We start from the raw sequence: 22,499 nt of genomic DNA, 5'->3' as shown, positions 1-22,499 counted from the left end.
AATCAGGTTCAGGAGGCATGATCTGCCTTTCACAAACCCTAACTGGGTGGGATACAGAGTTTGGAGGATACCAATGTCTTTGTTAATGAGTTCCATGATGATACGTTCCATGGCCTTGCAGACCAGGCTCGTCAGGCTAATAGGTCGATAGTTACCGGGATCAGTGGTGGCTCCCCCTTTGTGGAGTGGGATAACTGTTGCTGTGCGCCATTCAGTGGGCATAAAGAATGATACGAGGCTATTATTGAACATGGTGCTTAAGTGGGGAGCCAGTTCATTCTGAAGTTAGTGTAAAATGCAGCCTGGGATGTTGTCCGGTCCCATGGATGCTGTGTTTTTGGCTTTAGAGAGTGCAGCTTTTACCTGTGTAGTTGTGATTACAGGGACTCTGCATTCTTCCTGTATAGATATGGGCCCTTTAGGGGGTGGGGGGTAAAGTTAGCACTGAACCTATTTGCCAGGATGTTGGCAATTATCAGTTGATTCTGTAATTTTCGTGCTGTTATGCTGTAACTCAGAGCAGATCTGGGTGTTGCCATCGAGATTCTTGACATAGCTATAGAATGCTTTGTAGTTGTCCTTAGAATTAGTGGCAATTTTGTTTTTGTAGCTAGCTTTGGATGATCTTAAAAGGGATCTCAGTTTCTTACTGAGGCTGACCAGGGAGCTCCTCCACTCATGGGATTTTACTCTCTTTTGCAACAGTTTCTTCCTCCTGTTGTACAGTTTGTTTATGGCAGGGGACCACAAGATTGGCTTCCTTTTTTTGGAGGATAGCATCTTGGTTCTGTTTGGGATAGCACAATTCATGCACTTGTGTAAGTGCTTATAGAGTGCATTTGTGTAGGATTCAGCAGTCGTAACTGTATTGTCCATCTGCATGGGTGTCATGAAGTTTACCACTTCTGTCTTAAAAAGCATGAAGTTGGTTTTGGAGAAATTGTCTACCGTGGTTTCCTTAATGGGGGGGTGGGGGCAGAATGTGGATATCAAGGGTGATTAGCTTATGGTCGGATTGGACCAACGAGGAGTTCACTTCAGGTGTGGAACACCGGTCACTCATGTTGGTAATGACTAGGTCTAGGATATTGTTGCCCCTGGTGGGGGTGTGGATAAGTTGATCCAGGGCACTGGAGTTTATGAATTTCAGAAAGTGCTGAGCTAAGGAGTTGGTACACGAGTAGTTTTCCCAGTTAATGGTGGGGTAGTTGAAGTCACCCATTATTAGGGTGTTTGGTTGAACCCTAATATTTTCCAGTACATCAAGAAAAGAGGAGTGGGGATCTGTAGCAAGCTACAATTTGGATTGCAGTTTTGCTCAGAGTTAGTTGCACTTGGATAACCTCGGATGCATTATGCTGAGCAACTAGCCTGGAGGTGTGGATATCCTTAATGAATATGGACACACCTCCGCCTTTGGTGTTTCGGTTCAGGTTACATGGCTGAAACGTGTGATATGAGTTATAGCCTGGTAGTGCAGGGGTGATCTCTGGAGCCTTGAACCAGGACTCAGTCACTGCACAGATATCGATGTTCTCCATTTTAAGGAGTGTCTCGAGTGAGTACATTTTGAGATTTAGACTTCTAGCACTGAGTAGCATTACCCTCAGTTTTTGCTTGCCTGTTCCTACTAAGGTGGCGAATTTGTCATTTGAACCTTGCCTAAAAAAGGCACTATAGGGACAGCAACAGCCTTAGCCAGTATCCAGAATCGCAGGGGCAACAGGTTCAGGCCATCTGTGGCAAATCATCATGGTCTGTCGACCATGTCATCCCAAGCAGACAGAAACTGGATCCCCTTAGAATGACACCAGAAGCTTAGCCAATTGTTGGAAGTCAATCATTTTGTCCTTGTACTGAGGGATCATTCTGGGCGATGGCTGAATGCTACTCAGGGCTAGGGTCATACCTGCCTGGGCTACAAGATCGGAGAGCTCTTCCATGTCTCTTTTCATGTAGTCCAGGGAGGTACGTCTCAGGTCATTCATACCAACATGGACAATGATGGAGTCATATCTGTACTTGTTGTGGAGTGACCTGAGTGCATGGGTTATGTGGCGGATCCTGGCACCCGACAGGCAGCTGACAGTAACCTTCTCCTTGTTTAGCCTGGTGAGTGGGACATCAGTGTGCCTGACTATAGAGTTACCTAGGACTAGTGTATTGGGTATGTTGTTTTGCCTTATTGGCTGTGGTTGAGTGGCACACTGAGTCTGTAGGCTATGTGTCATTTGGGTTGTGTTGGAGGATGGAGGTTGCTTGCGTTTCTGCTTTGGAGGTCTCTGTTGCTTAGACAGATTATTATTGAGAGCCTCCGCGAATGTTTTTCTGCTACTATGTGTGGATTTTGGTGGTGTAGATTTAGTGAGACTATGTAATGAGTGTAGTGAGGTGCAAATGTTTAACTTCTCCTCATGACTGTCAAGTTCAGTCTTGGTTGGAGAGAGCTTTAGCTTCAGTTTGGCTAGATAAGTGCATCTCTCACAGGTTGTAGTGTTGGGTGGTAGGAGGAGAAGGTTGTCTGTGTACATGAGGCAATTTCTAAATTGCCTCAAGATGCCCAGATTCATCAGATAGACAGGAGAGAACACCAGGAGCTGACCCTTGGGCATGCCTGAATAAAAAACTATTTCCTCTAGATAAGTGAGGAAAGTGAGTACAAGAGCTGTTTTTCTCTAAGCAAGTGAGAAAAGTAAGTACAAAAACTGTTTTCCTCTAGGTAATGAGGAAGATTGAGTGCTACAGTAATTAGTAGCTTATTTAGTGCTTACAAGTTCTGAACAAGTGCTGAGCACGAATAAGCAAATTTAAGTGCTAAAACTAAGAATCTGTTTCTGCACTAGACAAGTTACAGGACAGAAACAAGTGCAAATGCAGGCTTTCAAATCAGAAAGTTGAGAGAGATGGAAGAGATTGCCCAAACAGCCAATAACTACAATTTCTGGGCCAGACCCACTCCTTATGTGGTAGACAGGTTACCTAGTGTTTACCACTCCCACTGATAAGCTAGAAGGCTTCCCTCCAACACAGAAAGGCTTAGGGGGCTCAGAAGCTTACATACAGTCCTGGATACAGCAAATCTGTATCTGGAACACTAGTTACAGGAAAGGTAGGAAACAGGCTTCCAGTTTTTTTTTTTTTTTTGGTGACTTCAATATTGCGGAGACCGGTTCCAGGACTGGGGATCGGTTCCGAAAAGGCAAGACGTATAGTCGTTCAGTTTGTGGCCGTTTGACTTAAGCTTGGGTGAGGTCTTGCTGTGCAGAATGCAACTCATATCATCCTTGAAACCTCAGTCACCTTATCCTTTCTTTATGGCTTAGTGTGGAAAGCAGAATGGTGCCATTGCCATGCAAGGTAAAGGCCATCACTGGGGTGTGATTGTGGGTGTCAATGGATGGTGATCCTGTGCTTGGTTTGGTGGAATTGTCAAAGAGCAAGCTGATCCAGTTGAAATCTGTGGTACAGTGTGAGAGATATGGCTGCTAGAGATGTTCATCCTGTGGTAGTAGTTGTGGCTACCTTAATACCATAGGTTGTAACTTGCACTTCTCAGTTGTAAGATGTTTTTAATTGAGCAACTAGCTGTACTGGCTTATTGCAGGCATTTAAGTGGATCTGCCACTCAAGTTTTTATTTCCCAAAAGTGCATTTTTGTTTCCTTTGAGGTCTGTCTTATTAACGTGATCCAGTATTTGAAAAGAGAAGGTACTGTGCCCTGTTTTTTTTTTCTAGGTCATGCTTGCCCAGGACACTTAAGCTCATTCACAGTCTTTACACTGGGCATTTGGAACATGTAGCACAATATATAACCATTTCAGTGTTACAGTTGGATCTCTTTTTGCTGTGGAATTGTACACATGTGTTGGAACAGCAGAAATGGTATACCTCACTCATGTATTTGAAAAAGTTGTAGTGCTGGCTCCACATTGCAGTCTGCCTCTCACATCTATCTCACAGGCTTCTAATTTTGATTCAAAGTACTACCCGATACTTTTCCCTTTTTTAGAAACAAAGCTGGGGCCAGTTTCTAGTATTCTGCTGATTTGTTTGTTGCTTTCAATAATGATCCAGTTGTCCTGCATAATTTTCTAACTCACAAGATGATCCTGGGTGAAGACGATGGCCAAGTTCAAGGATGATTTGGTTGTCCATTTTTTTAAGGACCTGATTGGGTCTAGTGAGCTGTGGAGCATGTTTGCATCACAGTCTCTTAGAAGGAAGTCCCGTTCAATAATGTTCACAATGAAGTCATTAATTTCTTTAGATACCCTTGCCATCTGCATTCCCTGAGGTTTGATAACATTGTGTTTGATAATGAGCAGCAGCATGCTGGTGGCATGCAGGGACATATTAACCCTGGTGAGTTTTCTGTATACGTTTTAGTGAGAGGGCCCATTAGCCTCAATTGACTGATGGTGAAGTCTGGGATACTTGACTTTCTCTTTGTTGTAACAGGAGATAAATTTCAGGAAACTCCTGGAGCTGCCTATGTAATTGAGGAATTCCTGATGTTTCTGCTCATTACTGTTCCAAATAATGAATATTCTGCCAATAAAGTGAAGATACCAAAAATGTCACATTGGAATTCAGAATTGTAGATCTCTTCCCAGTTAACTAAGGCTACATTAGTTAGGATGGATGCCATGGCTGCCCACATAGCAATACCCACAGTCTGCTTATAAAATCTGTTATTAAATCTGAAAAAGCTGTTATCTAATGGGGTTTGTAAAAGCTTTGCAATAAGTTCCAGCTCACTTGGTAGAACTCCTGTTTCCCTAATAAGTGCCTTCTTCACCGCTTTTGTACAGTACAGGTGAGGCAGTACTGTATAAAGGGCTTCAACATTGACAGGAACTAGAATCATGTATTCAGTGGTATTAATGTATTTAATTTTATTTAGAAAATCCAAAGTGTCAAGGATAAAAGGACTGTTACTAGCTACAAGTGTTTTTATTTTCACTTCCAGGTAAATGGATATTGTTTCAGCAATGCAGCCCCCGCTGGCAACCACTAGAATGTATACAGGGTCTGTGAAGCTTTTCTAGGGTTTGGGGACTCCAAATAAACATGGTATCTTTGGATGGGGAACTGTTAAAAAGGCTAGAAGTTTATTCTCATTAACTCCTGATCAAGAAGAACTTTTAGTACCCCATACAAATTGTCATACGCATTTCTCACAGTGACTAAACATACTTATTATAGAACGTGCTATTCCCTAACACATTTTCAATTTTGTTCTTATAGTAGATGGTGTCCGTGACCATAATGCCTCTCCCATTTTAGTCTTCATAACTCATCTAGTTTTGTCCCTGCCCAAAGTTACTAGTGCTATCATTTCCACTATTGATGTCATAAAAGTTTTTCCACTCACCTTTCTGGTTTTGAATTTCTCTAATGTCAAATTTAGCTTCATAAGCACTAAGTATAAGGGGCATGGGTGGACAAAAATCCCTAGGCATTTTCCACTTTCTCACTTGTGCCAGATTATGTCCCAGAACAGTATTTTCTTTTTTGCTAGCCTTATCCTGGAAAATATTCAAAGATTCAGCTTTTTTATGAGGAGTTTCAGATTTATAATGGTGCTTAATAAACTGTTTCTTTTGTGTGGAATGAAAGTGATTCCTTTTTCTACAACATTCAGTTCCAATTCAGAAAGTGGTCTCGTGCTGTGATTCTAGATCTGAAACTGGATTTTGGGTGGGTATTCCTCTGGTAAAAAGTTTGAAAGTTCTTTTGGTCCCTCTTGCCTTGCCAATTTCTGTCCCTCTGTGGTTGGAGGTGTAGGTGCACCACTTAGGTGGGTTTCCATGGGTGTTGGCAAAGCCAATACCTGTGGGTACCGACAAGTGGGTATTTGAATCCTCTGTGGCCCTGAGGTCTGAATGGAGAGATAAGTCAGCAAGTAAAGGAGGGCATTATTGCTGAAACTGAATTCATCCTCATGTTTTGGTGAGTACCTTCGCGGAGTGGACCCTGTTTTTCACAAAATCTCACCAAGACAACACTGATATATAGATTGTATTTATATAGCATATATCACAGATAGAAGTAGGCTAAAAATGAAAAAAAGAGCTGGGTGTACAAGACCCAGGATAAAAAAGCACCCAATCCTGGTAGGCACACCGGTGCCAAGACTGGAAAAGATGACAGTATAGAATCCTCAAAATACGGAAACATTCCTACATTGGGGCCAAGCCAGGCCCAGGGGGAGGATGGACCCCCTGTTGTAGAAGGAAGTAGTACCCCATAAAAATCACAAAGACTGATAGGCCAAAGAACAGCCATAAGGAAGATAAAGTGGACTATTGAGGATAAGAAAGAAATGACGTATTGTTACTATTATGCAAAAAGGCCAAACTTTCCAGACACAAGACATACAAAATGATTAAGAGAGAAATTAAAGGAAAGAAAATACTTCCACAAGAAAAACTGTCAGAAGCTTCAAATAAAATTTGTATTCACTAATACAACATATTTGTGAAAAACAGTATATAGCTCAAGAAACTTTGATCTGTTTGGAAAAAGAAGCATCTGAGGAAGTGTGAAAATATAAACAACAAAACCTAGAGATTTTTGAAAGGCATAAAAAAGAAATATGGACATGGGAAAGAAAGAGAGATTTGATATGGTGCAATATTTATGCAAAGGACAAAGCCAAATTAATCAATGTAAAGAAGGCAGCCCCTAAGAGCAAAGGTATCTAGATATGGAACATTTCACAATAAAAAATAAATAAATAATATCACAAAGAGGGAATGCAGGAAAGAAGATTAGTAAAGTAGAAGTTAAAAAAATAGATGAAGTTATGGAGTGCCTGCAAAGTGAAGGATTTGGTTAGAAGGTAGATTACATCACAGCATGATGGAGTGAGTCCCCAAAGTAAGGAGAAGCAGGAAGATCAGGAGACATCTGAAGAAGAAATATGGACAAGGGAAAGAAAAAGAGATTTAATATGGTGTAATACTTATGCAAAGGAGAAAGTAAATACAAAAAGAGCAGCACCAAAAATATCTGAAGAGAAATACAGGTAAAGGAATCTGGACATGGAAAACTTTACAATACAAAAAAATAAGAAGACAAAGAGGAAAAGTAGAAAAGGAAATTAGTAACAGAAAAGTTAAAGAAATAGAAACTGAGGTTATGGAGTACTTGCAAATTGAAGGATTCAGTGTAGAAAATCTAATTCACAAACCACCACAACAGGATAGAGCAATGGATATCCAAATTAAGGGGAAACTAGTGGAACAAGAAACAACTGGTCAAGGTGCCATATGAAGATATTTTGGAGCCTTTCACAGGAAACCAGTATAAACGTTCACTTGAAGCTAGACAGCAAGGGAAGGAACAGGAAACTGGATACTCTGATGCAGTCATTGTTGAGGAGTGATAGACCAGTGAGTTTCCATATGACAATGGATGGCACAGGATGAAATTGAAGAAAATGTGCCAAAGGAAGATGCTATAGAACCTTCTATAGCATGCCTGCAGGAAATGGAAAACAAAAAATGTGCACTCAGTTTAGAAGAAAATGAGCTAAGAGAAAAGTTGCTTGATTTACTAGATATAGATGGACATATTAAGATCAATGAAAGAAATAGACTGCAGAAATTCAATAAAGCCCAAAAAGTCAGAAGTTTGATAAAACAAATAAACACAGTAATTAGGACTGTCCTTAGAGATACATGAAATATAACAGAAGTAAACAGGATATATTACTGTGCAGCTAAATTAATAACTGATAAAGTTTACCACAAGAACACAGGGTATTGAGGGAAAGGAAGGGGAGAAATTGAATAGCATCAAGGAAGTATCGAACAGAGAAAACCATAAAGCAGTTAAGACAAGAAGTGTCACTGTTAGAAGAATATATAAGAGGGAACAGATCAACAAAAATACTAAAAAAGACAGACATGATAAAAGCAATACACAGTATTAGAACAGAGCAGGATCTATCATGCACTACTGAAAAGAAGAACTTAAAAATCTCAGCACAGGTGGATAAACTTAGAAGATACGCAGATAAATATAAAGGAAAAGCACAAAATAAGCAATTTGATGACCCAAAAAAGTTTTTTAGTGAATTGGGAAACATGGTAGAAAGAAAAGAAAGACCGCCAAAAAAACAATTAGATATATTTTGGAGAAGTATCTATGAAGATACTGTGGAACATAACAAAGATGCTAAATAGGTAGAAGAAGTAAAAGAAAAATAAGAAGTTTAAAGATACAGGAGATGAAATGAGATGAAGTAACAGCCAGAGAGATTGAAACAAAGTTAAGAAAAGCTTCTAATTGGAAAACCCCAGGCCTAGATGCAGTACCTAACTTTTGGTTAAAAGTATGAACGTGTTTGCACGAAGATATAGCCATAAGCAAGAACTATTTATATGCACACCCCGAACAGACACTAACCTGGCTAACAACAAGAAAAACAATCCTCCTATTTAAGAGTGAACCTGCAAGCTATAATAAAAATTATAGACCAATGACTTGCCTTCCAACGATGCATAAACTATACACTGGTGTTGATGCCGACAGAATTTATAGTCATTTAGAAGAAAACTCAATTATGGCAATAAAACAAAAGGGCAATAACAGAAAGTCATATGGAAAGAAGGATCACTTGTTGTTAAATAAAGTTATAGTGGAGAACTGTAAAAAGGGGAAGAATCTAAGTAACTAATTGATGCTTGGTCTGGGCAGAAATGAGCCAGTCATCCAACTATGGAAACACGGAATCCTTGCAGTCTTAAGTGAGCCTCTACTTCTGCCATGCATTTGGTAAACAGTCTGGGGGCTGTGGTGAGATCGAAGGGCAGTACTCTGAACTGGTAATGACTACTCCCAGCCGGAAGCGCAGGAATCTGTTCATCTTTATGTGACAGTATGCACCATGAAGATCTACCGAGCACATCCAATTGTCCTTCTGCATGAATGAATGGCAGAATGGACTGAATCATGACCATCCCGAACTTGGCCTTTCGTACTGATTTCTTTACCTTGGAGAGATCTAGGACAGGTCTCCAGTCCCCTATTATCTTTGACGCTAAAAAGAATCTTGAGTAAGTTCCAGATTCTAATTGGTCTAGGGGTACCTCTTGGATGAGTCTTTTGTCTGGCAACTCTTGGATTATGATTGCTGCCTGTTTTCTTCAACTGGGTGGGATGTCAGGAAACTGCTTTGAGTTGGGAGTATGTTGGAAAAATGGTGTAATATAAGCTCTAGATATAATCTTCTGCACCTATGTGTCTTTTATAAGTTTTAGCCAGGCTCTCCAGTGCAGGGATAAATTACCCCTGACTGCCTCAAGAGGGGGACAATCAGGGCTCCTTTCAAGAGTGCTAGAAGGATTTGCCAAAAACGTTTCTCTGGATTGTTGGTTTTGCGGACCACCTCTGCCACAAGGGCAGCATTTACCATTTGAATTTCCCCCTTTGCCCCTGGGGGAACCTCCTGCACATGTGTCCTGGAAAGCCCCTTGGGATTTTCTGAACCACATTTTTCCACCACCTTGGTGATTCCTTGAGAAAAGTTTATGAGGGGCTGAAAAATGTATGCCCACAGCAGAAAGGATTTTCCCATCTTTTTCACACCTGGACAACCGTCAAAAGGAGCATAAAAGAAAGAAGACTTGAAGGGTTCTGAAAGAAATCACACAACCACATCCAGGCACGTCTCCTTATGGAAATGCCTGCAACCACTGCCCTTGAGGTTCCTTCTGCTAAGTGAGAAATGAGCCTGATGGAGGAGTTTGAAACTCCTTGAACGGGTTGCTATCTGAGAGTTGACCAAATCCTTCACCTCTTCAGAAACAGACCCAGAGAGGGTATCTGATAAGTGTTTTATGAGATCTCTCTGCAACCTTGTAAAATGTGTCTGGTAATTCAACGATCTAATAGCAAAAGTGGTTGATGCATACACTCGCTTCCCGAATCTGTCCATTGTCTGAGACTGTTTGTTGGGGGGGATGGACAGAAGGACTTTCATCTGCAAGTTCTTTTTTGGTGGCAGCTGACATGACCATGGCATCAATCATGGGGCCTTTAGATAGAAAAGGTTTATCTTGGGGAGAGGTCATGATCTTATCTGGCTTCTTGGGGATTGGCTTGATGGTGTCAGGTTCCATCCATGCCTTTTGACAAACCAATTCAATAAGCTTGTCGTAGGGTGGGGTTACCCAGGAAGTAGATGGGCCAGTACCAAAGGCCTCCATCTGACATAGGGTCTTTGGACTGCCAGTCTCCTTTCTGTTTAAGAATCACAAAGGTGATCATGGGGACCCTTCACCTTCATCCAAGTCTGTGTCCTCTGTGATAGATTCTGGGGAATCTATGTGCATCCTATTGCATGACCTCTTTTTAGGGGCTTCTTCAAGGAGATGTTCTGGTGAAGTATTGGAAGAGGTAGGGGTACCTAGATGGAATGTCTGGGACTCTGGTACTGATTGTTCTTGCACCACAGGTAGCTTAGACACTGGGTGCAGACAAAAAGGTGGAGGGTTGTACAGGACCCAAGGGGGATGGGATGTCTGGGTCATAGATGTAGGGTTGTACCCTCTCCAAGGATTTAGAGGCTGACAGTCCTGGAGTAATATATGTACCCAGATCCAAACAGGGGTCCATGGATCTTCTCTGCTCCAAAAACAGTAGCCCTGAGATCGAAGCCTGAGCTGAGCTAACCCTTGTCGAGGGTCCAAAGCATAATGATGGCACCACAATTTTTGGAGTCGACTGAGACACCTTGGACCTGACTGGATAGGATTGGCTCCGAGAGCTCTCTGGATCCAAATATAAAGAGGAGTTCAGTGCAGTCCCTAGATCAGAGTGAAAGGGGGTCCTTGGATCTGAGGCAAATGTGCCCAGGCAGTCTGGAAGGGATGGCTCAGAGGTCATTGGAGTTGGAGAAGGAGAAGAGGATGTATGCATATCCAATCCCAATGGAGTCAAAGCAGAGATACTGGGTTGAAGCCTCTGCTGCACCAGCATTTCTCTCACTACCATCTGGACATCTTCAACGGTCAGGCTTCTGGTAGAGCGAGTGGAAGACACTGAAGGTGACTTAGTAACATCCAAGAATGGAGATGATAGCCTGCATCTGGCCGGCTCAATTACTGGAGAATACAGGATCTGAGGCATTGGAAGAGATGGTAAGATTTCTTGCTCCAAAGACCTCGGAGCGGAGAAGTCTTTCAGGTCTGATGAAATAGTCGGATCACACAATATCTCTTTTGTTCTGCTAGGATCCCAGAGGTCTGTCTGGTTCGAGTGTTTTATTTTCTTCTTGGACAGATCCCATAGGCTGGTTGGATCCAAAGAACATCTTTTCATAGTTTTATCAGAGGAACTTGGAGAAGGTTTGCCCAATTTTTTTGTTTTATCCTTATTTTTTTGTGCCAGGACCAGCAATAGCTTCACCAAAAGCAGAGGATAATAAACCCTTTAATACTAGTTTGTTTTTTATTTCTGCATTCAGCCAGAACTCTGGGGTTGAACGCAAGACAAATAGAACATGACTTCTGTAAATGAAGAGGCCCTAAACAGTAGAGGCAAACAGTGTATGAGTCAGATTAAGGCATTTTCTGACCACACTTTATAATTTTTTTAAAACCAACTGGAGATTTTTCCTTTTCAGCCTTTACAGAAAGAAATCGGAAAACATTATTTTTATACGATAAACCTTCTATTTGAAAAGGAAGGTAAAGTAAACTAACAAACTCTACCCCTAGAAAGGGAGACAGGAAAAGAAGGAAAGACTACCCACAAGGGTAGAAAAGTACATTAACAGAGGGCAAGGGAGAAGAAAGGAACTAAAAGGTCAAATTACTGAGAATAAAGGGAGATTGGAAGAAAAAAAGGGCTGAGAAAAAGGTTTCTAGCCAAGATAATGAAAAAAACAACACACTTATCTGATGCTCAAAAATGGCAGAGAAACACCACATCTTTCACCTAGTGCGGTAAACGAGATCTGAGGTGTTTGGGGTGGTGCATTGTGGGTAAGGGAGAAGCTTGAGAGTTTGAGTTACCATGAGCTTTAGAACAGGCTGATTTAGATCTGAAGCCTCAGATCCAGATCCATCCATTGAGGACATAACGAAAATGGATAATATCTGATAATTTGATAAAATGCACTGCAACCATACATAAACCTATATGTGTGTGTGTGTGTGTGTGTGTGTGTGTGTGTGTGTGTATATATATGTATGTGTATATATATATATATATATATATATATATATATATATATATATATATATATAAGGTATATACACATACATAGATCACATACACAATGGTGTCAGGTATCATCACTGATCACTGATACAAAAAAGCTATGCAGACCCAACAATTAATTCCTGGACACCCCAGTGGTTTACTGTCTACATGTTCATCACAACCACCATATTATTTCTTCTGTCATCCAGAGAACTCTCTGCCCACCTCACCCCTTCAGGCACTACCCAGACAGTATTTACATTCTCCAACAATATGTGAGACACTATGCAGGAATGGAAATCAAACCAGAAGTAGATAAAAATCAGGGAGCAACTGAATGTGTCAAAAAACAAAAGAAATAATATAAGGTAAAGGACTAGATGAGAAGGCAAGAAATGAGGAAAAAGCATAAATATAGTTGCAAGTATAGAAAACTTATGGAAGAACCTCATGTTGATCAGGAACAAACGCAAGAATGGTTAAGGAGAGGCAAATTCAAATCAAGAGAAGAAAGGTTAATACTGGCAGCCCAAGACAGTGGGCTGCATACACATTGGTTTACAAAGTCCATTGAACATGTGGGACAAACAGATAAATGTAGGTTTTGTAAAACCGAATTGGAAACAGTTGCACACCTTGTTGCTGGTTGCGACATACTAACGGCAGAAGGACTGTACACTGAAAGGCATAATAACGTGGCAAGACTGTTGCACTTGGGATTGTGCAAACATTATGGTTCTGAAGTGGCTGAAAAACACTGGAAACTTCAGCCACAAAGCATCATAGAAAATAAAGAAGTCTACATCACATGGGATCACCCATTACCAACAGTTCAAAAGATAGATGCTAGAAAACCGGATACAGTGGTCCAAGAAAAGAAGACAAAAGTAGCATTGGTCATTGAAATTGCCACACCCAATGATTACAGTGTCTTGCGTACAAAGAGACACAAAGTCATAAAATATCAGGATTTGCAGGCAGAAACCAGAGGAATGTGGAAGAAAGATACCCAGACAGTTTTCCAATAGTAGTAGGAGCAATAGGTCTACAATCGTATTTAGATATGCTACCAATCCATGTAACTCCATACGAATTGCAGGAGGAGTCATTATTGGGCACACTGCAGGTGCTGCGAAGAGCACTATTGGCTGACATCAAAGAGTGAAACAATACTAATTTCATGACTTTAATCATACTTTGACTTATGAGTGGAGTCCATTCCTGTCACGGTATTAGAAACCCAAAAGATTTGGAGAAATTAAAAACAAAAGATCTTTCATAATTCCAAACACACTACATTGGCCTGCTGTAATTAAAACAAAAGGTGCTTCAACAAAGTATTAGTTTAAGGGTGTGCACACTTATGAAACAAGCTTATTGTAGGTTGTTTTATTTTTTATATTTTTTTCCCCCAACAGATTTGTTTGTTTTTCAATTAAACTGTACAGGTTATAGGTCACATTAAAGGTGAGAAAAGTTTTGAAATTATTTATTGTGGTCTCATTTTTTTATATCACAAAAACCTGGCATTTTAACAGGGGTATGTACACTTTTTATATCCACTGTAAAAGCTAAGTAGGTGGGGGGGGGCTATGCCCCCACACACCTCTAGCTATATATACTTACTCCAGGATCGCACTACAGTGGGGAAAAGGGCATATACGTTTTATTTGCCCAACAGTACTTAAATTCAGTGAAATGTGATTCAGTGAAATGTTTTCAGTGATTTCAGTGACTTTTGAGGGTGAATTGAAATTCAGTGAAATGAGTTTTCAGTGAATCAAAGTAGACCCCTTTCACTATTACCATTTTTCCAACAATTCACTTGTCTATGAACTTCAGACTTGGCTGTGAATCACCATTTGCATATAACTGCACACCTGGACTACCCCAGAAAATGCAGTTGTGTCCGCCCCTGTCCAGCACCTAAAGAAGAGTCTAAGGGATTTTATGGATCACAAAGGGCATGGTACATGGGTTTTACTACATACTAGTTCTAAGTGATTGCATACAATTTTCATGAACAGTGCCTAACATATTTATGACAGGTACAAGTCTACATCCAAAGTTAACTGTCTAACTCTTCTTTTCAATTTACCATTTTTGTATGTTTAAAACAAATATATGTTTTATGTAACAGTGTACCATCTCTGGTCAGATTGAAAAAAGTTCATGGACTGGATCCCTTCCCTAGTTAAAGCCTCCTGACAGCATACAGGGGATAAAGCTCTAACTTTGACAAAGATGACCTGGGTTTGATTAGCAGTTTGGATCACTGATGGAAAGGCAGGGGAGGGTGGATGACAACTATTCTTGGGGGGGAGTTGGTGGTTTCCCAGCTGGCTCTTAATTCTGCTCCGTGGTATTATGCAGAGGTTGCATGTAGCACTGAAAGCAACAGCCAGTCACGTGGGATGTGTTCTGCAGCTGCCTTAGCTGGTGATGACAGCTCCTGTCTTTGCATACAAAGGTGTATGCATCAATGGATTTGGTGGGAACAAGTGGGCACATCACCACCAGGAGGTGGGGTTAGGTTACATAAACACACAAATACCACCCAATTACCTCCACTGCCTGAGTGGATAATGGCAGTTCCCTGCACAAGATCCCTCTCCCCCTCAGTTCTGGAAGCTGAGAGGCCACACTGTTAGGGAACTCAGACCAGTGTGCCATAAAAGAGGCTTGATGTTTACAGGCCAGGAGGAAAAAATAAAAAAAAGGGGAAAAAATATTTACCCAGTTACAATATTTCCAACCCAGCTGCCTTGCACAAAACATGAGTTGTGTTTCTGTATTTTATTTTTTGCCTGATTTGTCCCTGCTGCCTGCTGGTCATCACCCCCCCAGCCAACTGACCCACTCACTACTTCATCACTAAGGGCAATAGTCAGCTGAGAGAGGCTATCTCTTAAGCAACCATCACAGGTGGTCTAAGGTTTTTCTGTTTTGCTGCCTATGTCCTCATATTTTTTAGACTGTGCAAGAAAAGAGGGTGCAAGGAGCTGCCACATTAGTTGCTCTACATTTCCATGAGTGATGTTGCCATCAATAGCCCGGACTGCCAACCCTGAAGCACAGAACATGATTTCTTAGATCTCCTTCAGCAAAATCACACCATTCCAGTGTGCTCACAATCACATGCATCTCCCTCCCACAGCCACCACAGGGGAGTCGGCCAGGCCCATCCCCCTTCACTTTCATTCCTTGCCTTACTCCTCCAGTTCAGGGACTGCTACTTTAATCTCAGCCACCTGGATCACAGTCAGGTCTCCATTCCTCTGAACCACATTTCTGTTTCTTTAGGTTCTTTCTGAGCTTCAGTTTCCCCATACATAGGTTAGCTCTTCCTTCTAGTTACAATCCTCTCCTGTGATATCACAGTCTACTTTAACAGAGTAACTAAACTGTATGTCCCTTACGAATTCATTACAGCCAAGTGATGCCTGTAGGTGCTTTTGCAGTTACATCCTACTGACACCTCTAGGCGTTAAATATTGCTTGTTCATATTTGCATTAATAATTCTAAAACCATACTAAATAAAAAGTATTAAAATATTTAATTTACACAAAAGCAAACACAACTGTGTTATTTGACCTCTGCCTAGTGCAAGTACAGAGACATTAATTGTTGTTCATAAAATATTTACTTATATTGTCATAAATTTCATGCTTTTCTAAATATCTCGACAACTAAGTATCACAGACAAAACTCATATGAAAGCTCGGAGTTGGATGAACAAAATGTGCTGAAGTATGTGTATAACTTGAGTAGTTGCTGAAATGTTCTACGTTGTTTACAAAATATTACAAACATATAGCTACTGTGTTCACTGTGACTTATAAAATCCAGTTTAAGACATAGTACCTAAAGAATAATACCAGTATACAAATAGTTTTGTGCTGAACAGTTTGATATTTTCACTTCTTTAGTAATCCCTGTGGTTCCAGAATTATGAACATTTGTTTGAAATGAAGACAATTGGATTCTATCAAAAAGTTTAGGCTTCACCCGTTGGAAATTACAGTGCAAACTTCCAGACCTCTATTGGTGGGCATGAGTTAAGGAAATACTTTGCAGAAGGACGGCAGAGTAACTGTGCCTCATGTACCCTTGCAGTAACACCTAAATTCCAAGGATTATTCAATTCCAATATTAATGCTCTTATGTACATTCTTCTCTGCTTGACTATTTATTGATGCATGTTGTACTAGCATGTCATTTATTTCATGACTTGCTCATACTGGTTTGTAACTTCACTGTAAAATCACAGGATAACTATCTGTACAACTATTTACATATGATGCCTTTATAAGTAAATATCGTCTGTTCTGAGATGTAATAGGAGAGGAATTTTTCTCCTTAGCCCTCCACCAAAAATGGACTCTGTCCAGTTATACTTTCCCAGGCAACAATATGAATAGATAGACAAACTATATCATAATGCTGCTCTACATCTTCAGATATGCATAAATCACCTAAGACAGACAAATGTTTAAAAGCAAATATATTTTAAGCACAATATAATAATAATGGAAGTAAAGAATGCAACTCAGATGAGAAAAACAAGCTGGGCTAAGCCAAAATTTGCTAAAGTTCCTCAGAATGTGTCTGTAGCATTTTGCTGATACTAAGATCTACATAAAATGTAACCAACAAATGTTCTACATACTATTACGTTTTCCTTCATCATCACCATCTTCCTCATTGTCAGGGTCAATGTCTTCAGCCTGAGTGATCCAGTCCAGGTAGCCCTTTAGATCTTCTTCAAGCTGCTGTTTTTCCCGCAACTTCTGAAAATCTCCTCTTGCCTTAGCCTTTTCTCTTTCCTTGGAGAATTCACTATAAAGATGTTGATAACAAAAGATGAGGCAAGGAGTTTTCACAGGCAAACAAATTTCTCAGTATCTTGACTTGCAGCTCATAATCCTGTACCTCAGGCTTACCTGAAAATTCAAGGGCCAAAGCAATAACAGAAAAACTACTTATACTTAACAACTGTAGTCTGCATGAGTAAGTTAAACAAAGTGAAAAAACAGCAAGCATATTAATGATAAATGATCCCTTACTAAAACAGCAGGAAATTGTGGTAATGAAAATTCAGAATTATATATTTTTTATTTTTATCTATATGCATTCTGAAATTCATTTTCTTGCCTAGCATGTATTTTTATTAAAAAAATAATAACAAAAACTGAAAGCAGATATATGCTGCTGGAGTTGCTGTGATTACCAATCAAGACTGGCCTTAGGAAAAGTAGTGCCATAGATGAAGGGCTGCATAGCACCTCCTGCTCCTTCCCGCACATCCCTGATGTCCGTGGTCCACAACACCACCATCCTGGCTTCTAAACACCATCCAACTTATATTTTGCATTACTTTTACAGCTTTTTCTTACATTCTTACAACATCTTATGACTGTCGAAGACTATACTGTAATAACTCTGGAGGAAATAACTGAACTAAGTCATTGGTTTTCCATATACTTGGAGGGACATTTTATTTACTTATTTTAAACAACCTTTTTATCCAGTGATGGAGGGAACAAGAATCATGACCAGTGAAAGAACTTCAGTCTTATCAGACTTTCTTTTTCCTTAATCCTTTCAACACACTAACTGGTGAAGAGTGCTCTGTAGTACATATGGAATCAACAGCTGAATTAAGCCAGGGATCTCAGGTCCACTAGGCCCCCAAAAGAAATGTGGTTAGAGAGATTCTGTGTTCAATCATCAAATGATAAATCCATTGAAAGTCATCAAATGAGAAATCCATTGAACCTCTGTTCATCGAACTTATCAAACGTTTACTTCAGCGAATGTTGAATCATCGAATATTTTACCCAGGGAACAGAGTTGTTTGACCACCATTAGGAAATTTGCCCTTTTCCCCACTGTAGTGCAATCTCAGAGTTAGTATATATAAGTAAGGGAGGTGTATCCCCCCACCTTGGTGGGTTTGATATACTTCCAGAAAGTGTTTCGGTATACATGTTGGTCCATTGTCTCTTTTCCCTGCGTAAAATATTCGATGACTGAACACTCACTGAACTGAATGTTTGATTTTTAAGTTCAAAGAACAGAGGTTCAATGGATTTCCTCATTCGATGGCTAAACATACACCCAGTTGATGCACTGAGGTTGAAAAATGATGAGTAAGGAAAGACATTCAGTCTAACTTCTGCTTTCAAGGAAGAATTAAGTTGTGTCTGACACAACAGCTCAGAGTATCCGAGAAGAAAAATGCTTGTGAGGCTGTACAAATCCTGTCTGGGAATAGTGCTGTCCTCTCTAGTCCTCCCAAGGGGGGAGGGTCAACCTCTTCTGTGCATTCCTCTGGTGTTAGACTGGAACAAAAGCCAAGGCACGAAAGGCCACATTTATATACATCAAGTGTCTGCTGTCAAATGTATACACAGCACATCTCCTCCTCACCCCTACCCCCAAAAAGGCAACCACCTTGTGCGTCTCACTCTGATGGAATTGAAGGAACAAATAGAACACAATAATATACTCCAACCTGTTGCTGTCACACACACATATAAACAACATGCCTTCTTACTACTACCCCTAAAATCGTTGTAGCTATATTTCATCTAGATTAGTTAAAAATAATTGAGGTAGTTAAATCATTTCATATGGTAGTTTAGTAAAAGGATTTTGGTATGTTATATAGGAAATGTATGTTTTACAGTTAATGCACATACAGTATTATGAAATGACTCTTCCTTCTCTTATATTTCAAATGCATTTACTGTTCCCTTCTGCTTGCTATTATTCTGCAGTGCCTAACAGTTGTCACTAGATGTTATGACAGGGTTAGCTTGTGGCTTTTATGAGAAACACAGCAAGCCTGGACTTAGTTTTTCCAAGCAGAAGGTTGTTGAACTGTATAGCTTTATTGTTTTTAAATTCAGTTATTTTGTATTGTCCATAACAACTTCAACTAAGATATATGACACAATGAAAATAGGAAAACACTTTTTTAATTTTATTTAAAGTAGCAGTCTCTGTTAAATGATAGCATTCAACATTTTATCTTTAAATGTCAATGTGTTAAATAGCCCCATAAAATGGAGTAGTATTAAAGGACAACCGCACCCACATACTCAAAAAAACATGTTTATTTCATCATGGTTTGGTGTTTCCTACATTTTAACACCACTCTGGGACTAATTAGAGCTTTTTAGATAATTGTATACACAATTTCAGATGGGGTTGGGCATCTTGAAATAATTTTGACTGTTTAGTCTGCCTCAAAGTATCCTAGAATGCATTGTTTGTCTCCAAAAAATAGCATCAGATCTGCCACGTTTTCCCTAAAGCTCCTGTCAGTGCATTGATTTTACAGGCATTCACTGCTGTGTTATAGTCACCTACTTTTGGTTAAAATTTTATCCTTTTCAAGGACTACTTCAAACACAAGCAGTGCAAATGCTACAGAACAGAATTGAAAAGTGCATTTTATTGCTCTTTCTTCTTAGAAATGCTAACTTGATTTCTTTTATAAAGGCTGAAATCTAGTTCTTCAAGGTATCTCCCCTCCCCCTTCACACCTACCTTCCCTAGCTGTCAAAGAACTAAGGGTAATTTGACCCATTATCTGCATGTGATTGACAGCTCACACCAGGTGCCCAGACTAATGTACTGTTTTCTTGTCAGTCTTCCTTCCTTACAGTGGGAGACGTTTTTTGTTGCACTCCTCCTGTCAAACTTAGAACCAAGCTCCATAGCACTGGGAATAATCACTGTTTTGTAAAGCATCAAATTCCCACTTATTTTTCCTTTCTGTTTGGTTAAATAGCTAACAAATGATGCACTATAAACATAAAATATTTCACAGACTTGAATGACAGCACCCACATGCTTTTTTAAGTGGTAATTTAAGAAAATTACGGTATTGCATACTTCTTGCAATCTGATGTAGTGTTGTTGATTAATTGTGACAGACATCTGCTTCTTATGTAAAAACATGCAATAAATATCTGTGCATGGTCATTGCAAATTTATGCTCTTAGTTTTTGCATCTGTTACTGTGCATCTGCCTGCACTTTGTCACATATTGGTAGGGTTCTTCAGAAAAGTGACATTATAGTTTGACATTTTTGCTAGGTTAAGAGTGGGCTGGGCAAGGCAACTCTGACATCACAATGTGGGGGGTCCACTGGCTCTTCTATACAGCATGCAAATCAGGTGGGGATTACATCACTTTGGGGGAGGAAACGTCCCGGTAGCTACAGCAAGAGCTCTGGCAGATGTGACATCAGCATTTCAGCTAGGTAGAGGTTTTTCAACTTGGTTTTCAAAGTGAAAGTAAAACAGTATGGAAAGGTAGGAAGCCTAACAGGGAAAACAGTTGAGTGGATTAGTTTTTAAAGCTGCATGGGTGACTTTTTAAGGCTGTATCAATGAACAGGGACTAAAAGAGACAGCAGGTTGAGCAATGTGCTTTAGTAACCCTTTGTTGTCCTTTAACAGATATTTATCTTTACATAAAGCTGATACTGTGTTTTTACAGGAATCTCACCTGTTATCAGAAGATCTAAACACATTAACATTTAAAGATTATAAGATTTTGATAAGTTCACATTTTAATCATAAGAGAAGAGGTGTTTTAATCTTATGCAAAAAATCGGTAATACCAGAAATAGTGGTTTCGTATTCAAGCAGGGATGGTATGCTTGCATTGGTTGTACTAAGACTGGCTAAAAAGATGTATATTTTCATTTTCACCTATTGCATACCTGGTATTGGTACTAAAACTGTGAAAAAGCATTTGGATACTATATCATTGCGGTCTAGATATTAAATACTTTTAGTAGGTGATTTCAACTGTATCTTGTCTCCCACTGATACTACAAGCTGTAAGCCTTTCAAAGTATCCCAATAGTTAAACACTTGAACAATTATATAAAAGACAGAAACCTAATTGATATTGATTGTATAAAAGCATTGCCTTTCCTTAAAATATTCTCACTACTCTTACAGATTTGGTACGCAGACCAATAATGATAAAGTTTTAGTAACCAGTTCCTTACTACTGAAAATAGACAATGTAGTGTTGGTATCATGCCCTATATCCAACCATAATGCTATCACTTTTAATATAACCCTTGACATTGATTTATTAAAATTATGCAAAAGAATACCAGCCTGTATAGTAAAAATTAAAGCGTTTAAAGAATGTTTTTTAAATGAAATAAAACAATAATGGAGAAGTTCCAATATGATACTATGGGGCACTCTTAAGGTGGTCTTATATGGGAAAGTCAAGAGTTGATATAAAAACAAAAGAAAAGAATGGGCTAAAAAACTAGCAGATATACAAAAGGAAATTGAAAAGTTAACTAAAAGGTACACCAAATGATAAATCTGTACTAGCCAAAATATGTAAACTGAATAAGGAATACCAAGATATCTTACAACACAAAACCTCTGTAAATCTAGAAAAAAAATAGATTGCAATTATACTCAGTTAATCCCAAGAGTCTACACAACACAGCAATTAGGTCTAAACATGTAAATGAAAAAAATATATATCAAAGAAATTCTATATACTAAAAATGACCAGATTACTAGAGTCACAGACATACAAAGTATTTTATCATGTTTTAAGAAGCACTATGAAAATATAAATAGTAATAAATTACTTACAAATGACAATAAAAGTATAGATAGCTTCCTACTGGACAACATTCAGAAGAAATTATCAAAGTATAACAAAAACAATATAGATAAACCTTTTCCCTCAAAGAATTGAAGGGTGAAATATAAAATCTCAAGACAAATAAAGCACCAGGACTAGATGGTCTAATCCAGGAATTCCATAAACTCTTGCCTGACAACATACTAAAAGTTTTACTTAACACATTCCAGGAAGTCAAAATTACAACAAATGTCCCACTCTCATGGAAATATTCTATTATATCTCCAATTTTAAAACCTAATAAAGAACCTAAACTATGTAAATAATATAGTCCAATATCCTTACTAAACACAGACTATAAGGTATTTATGTCTATTCTAGCAGACAGGACCAAACTGGTTTCATTAAAAACAGAAAGGTACAATAATGTAATTAGGCTACTTTCCTTAACAGACTTAGTGAATACAAATAAGAATGAACTATCCATTTTAAGCCTTGACATAGACAAAGCTTTCAATTCTTTAAGTTGGCCATAACTATTTAAAGTTTTACAAAAATATAACTTTTCTTTAGACTTTGTTACATTAATTAAAAAAATATATATGAAAATTAAACTTCTTATGTAAAGATTGGATCCTA

The 22,499-nt window shown here is 39.2% G+C and overlaps 1 protein-coding gene across 1 annotated transcript in view; it reads right to left on the bottom strand.

The window, feature by feature from the left end:
- CACNA1D (calcium voltage-gated channel subunit alpha1 D) overlaps window positions 1-22,499 on the bottom strand; it is a 5,051,180-nt gene that overhangs the window by 3,438,595 nt on the left and 1,590,086 nt on the right. The window contains exon 9 of the mRNA XM_044077483.1: window positions 16,887-17,056. Coding sequence (XP_043933418.1) covers window positions 16,887-17,056 — 170 coding nt within the window. The remainder of the gene's footprint in view (window positions 1-16,886; window positions 17,057-22,499) is intronic.

The sequence above is a fragment of the Protopterus annectens genome, chromosome 7.part0 (assembly GCF_019279795.1).
Source record: "Protopterus annectens isolate FY-2018-M chromosome 7.part0, PAN1.0, whole genome shotgun sequence".
Classification (NCBI taxonomy): domain Eukaryota; kingdom Metazoa; phylum Chordata; order Ceratodontiformes; family Protopteridae; genus Protopterus; species Protopterus annectens.
The sequence above is the reverse complement of the archived record's forward strand: the minus strand, read 5'-3'. Positions and strand labels throughout refer to the sequence as shown.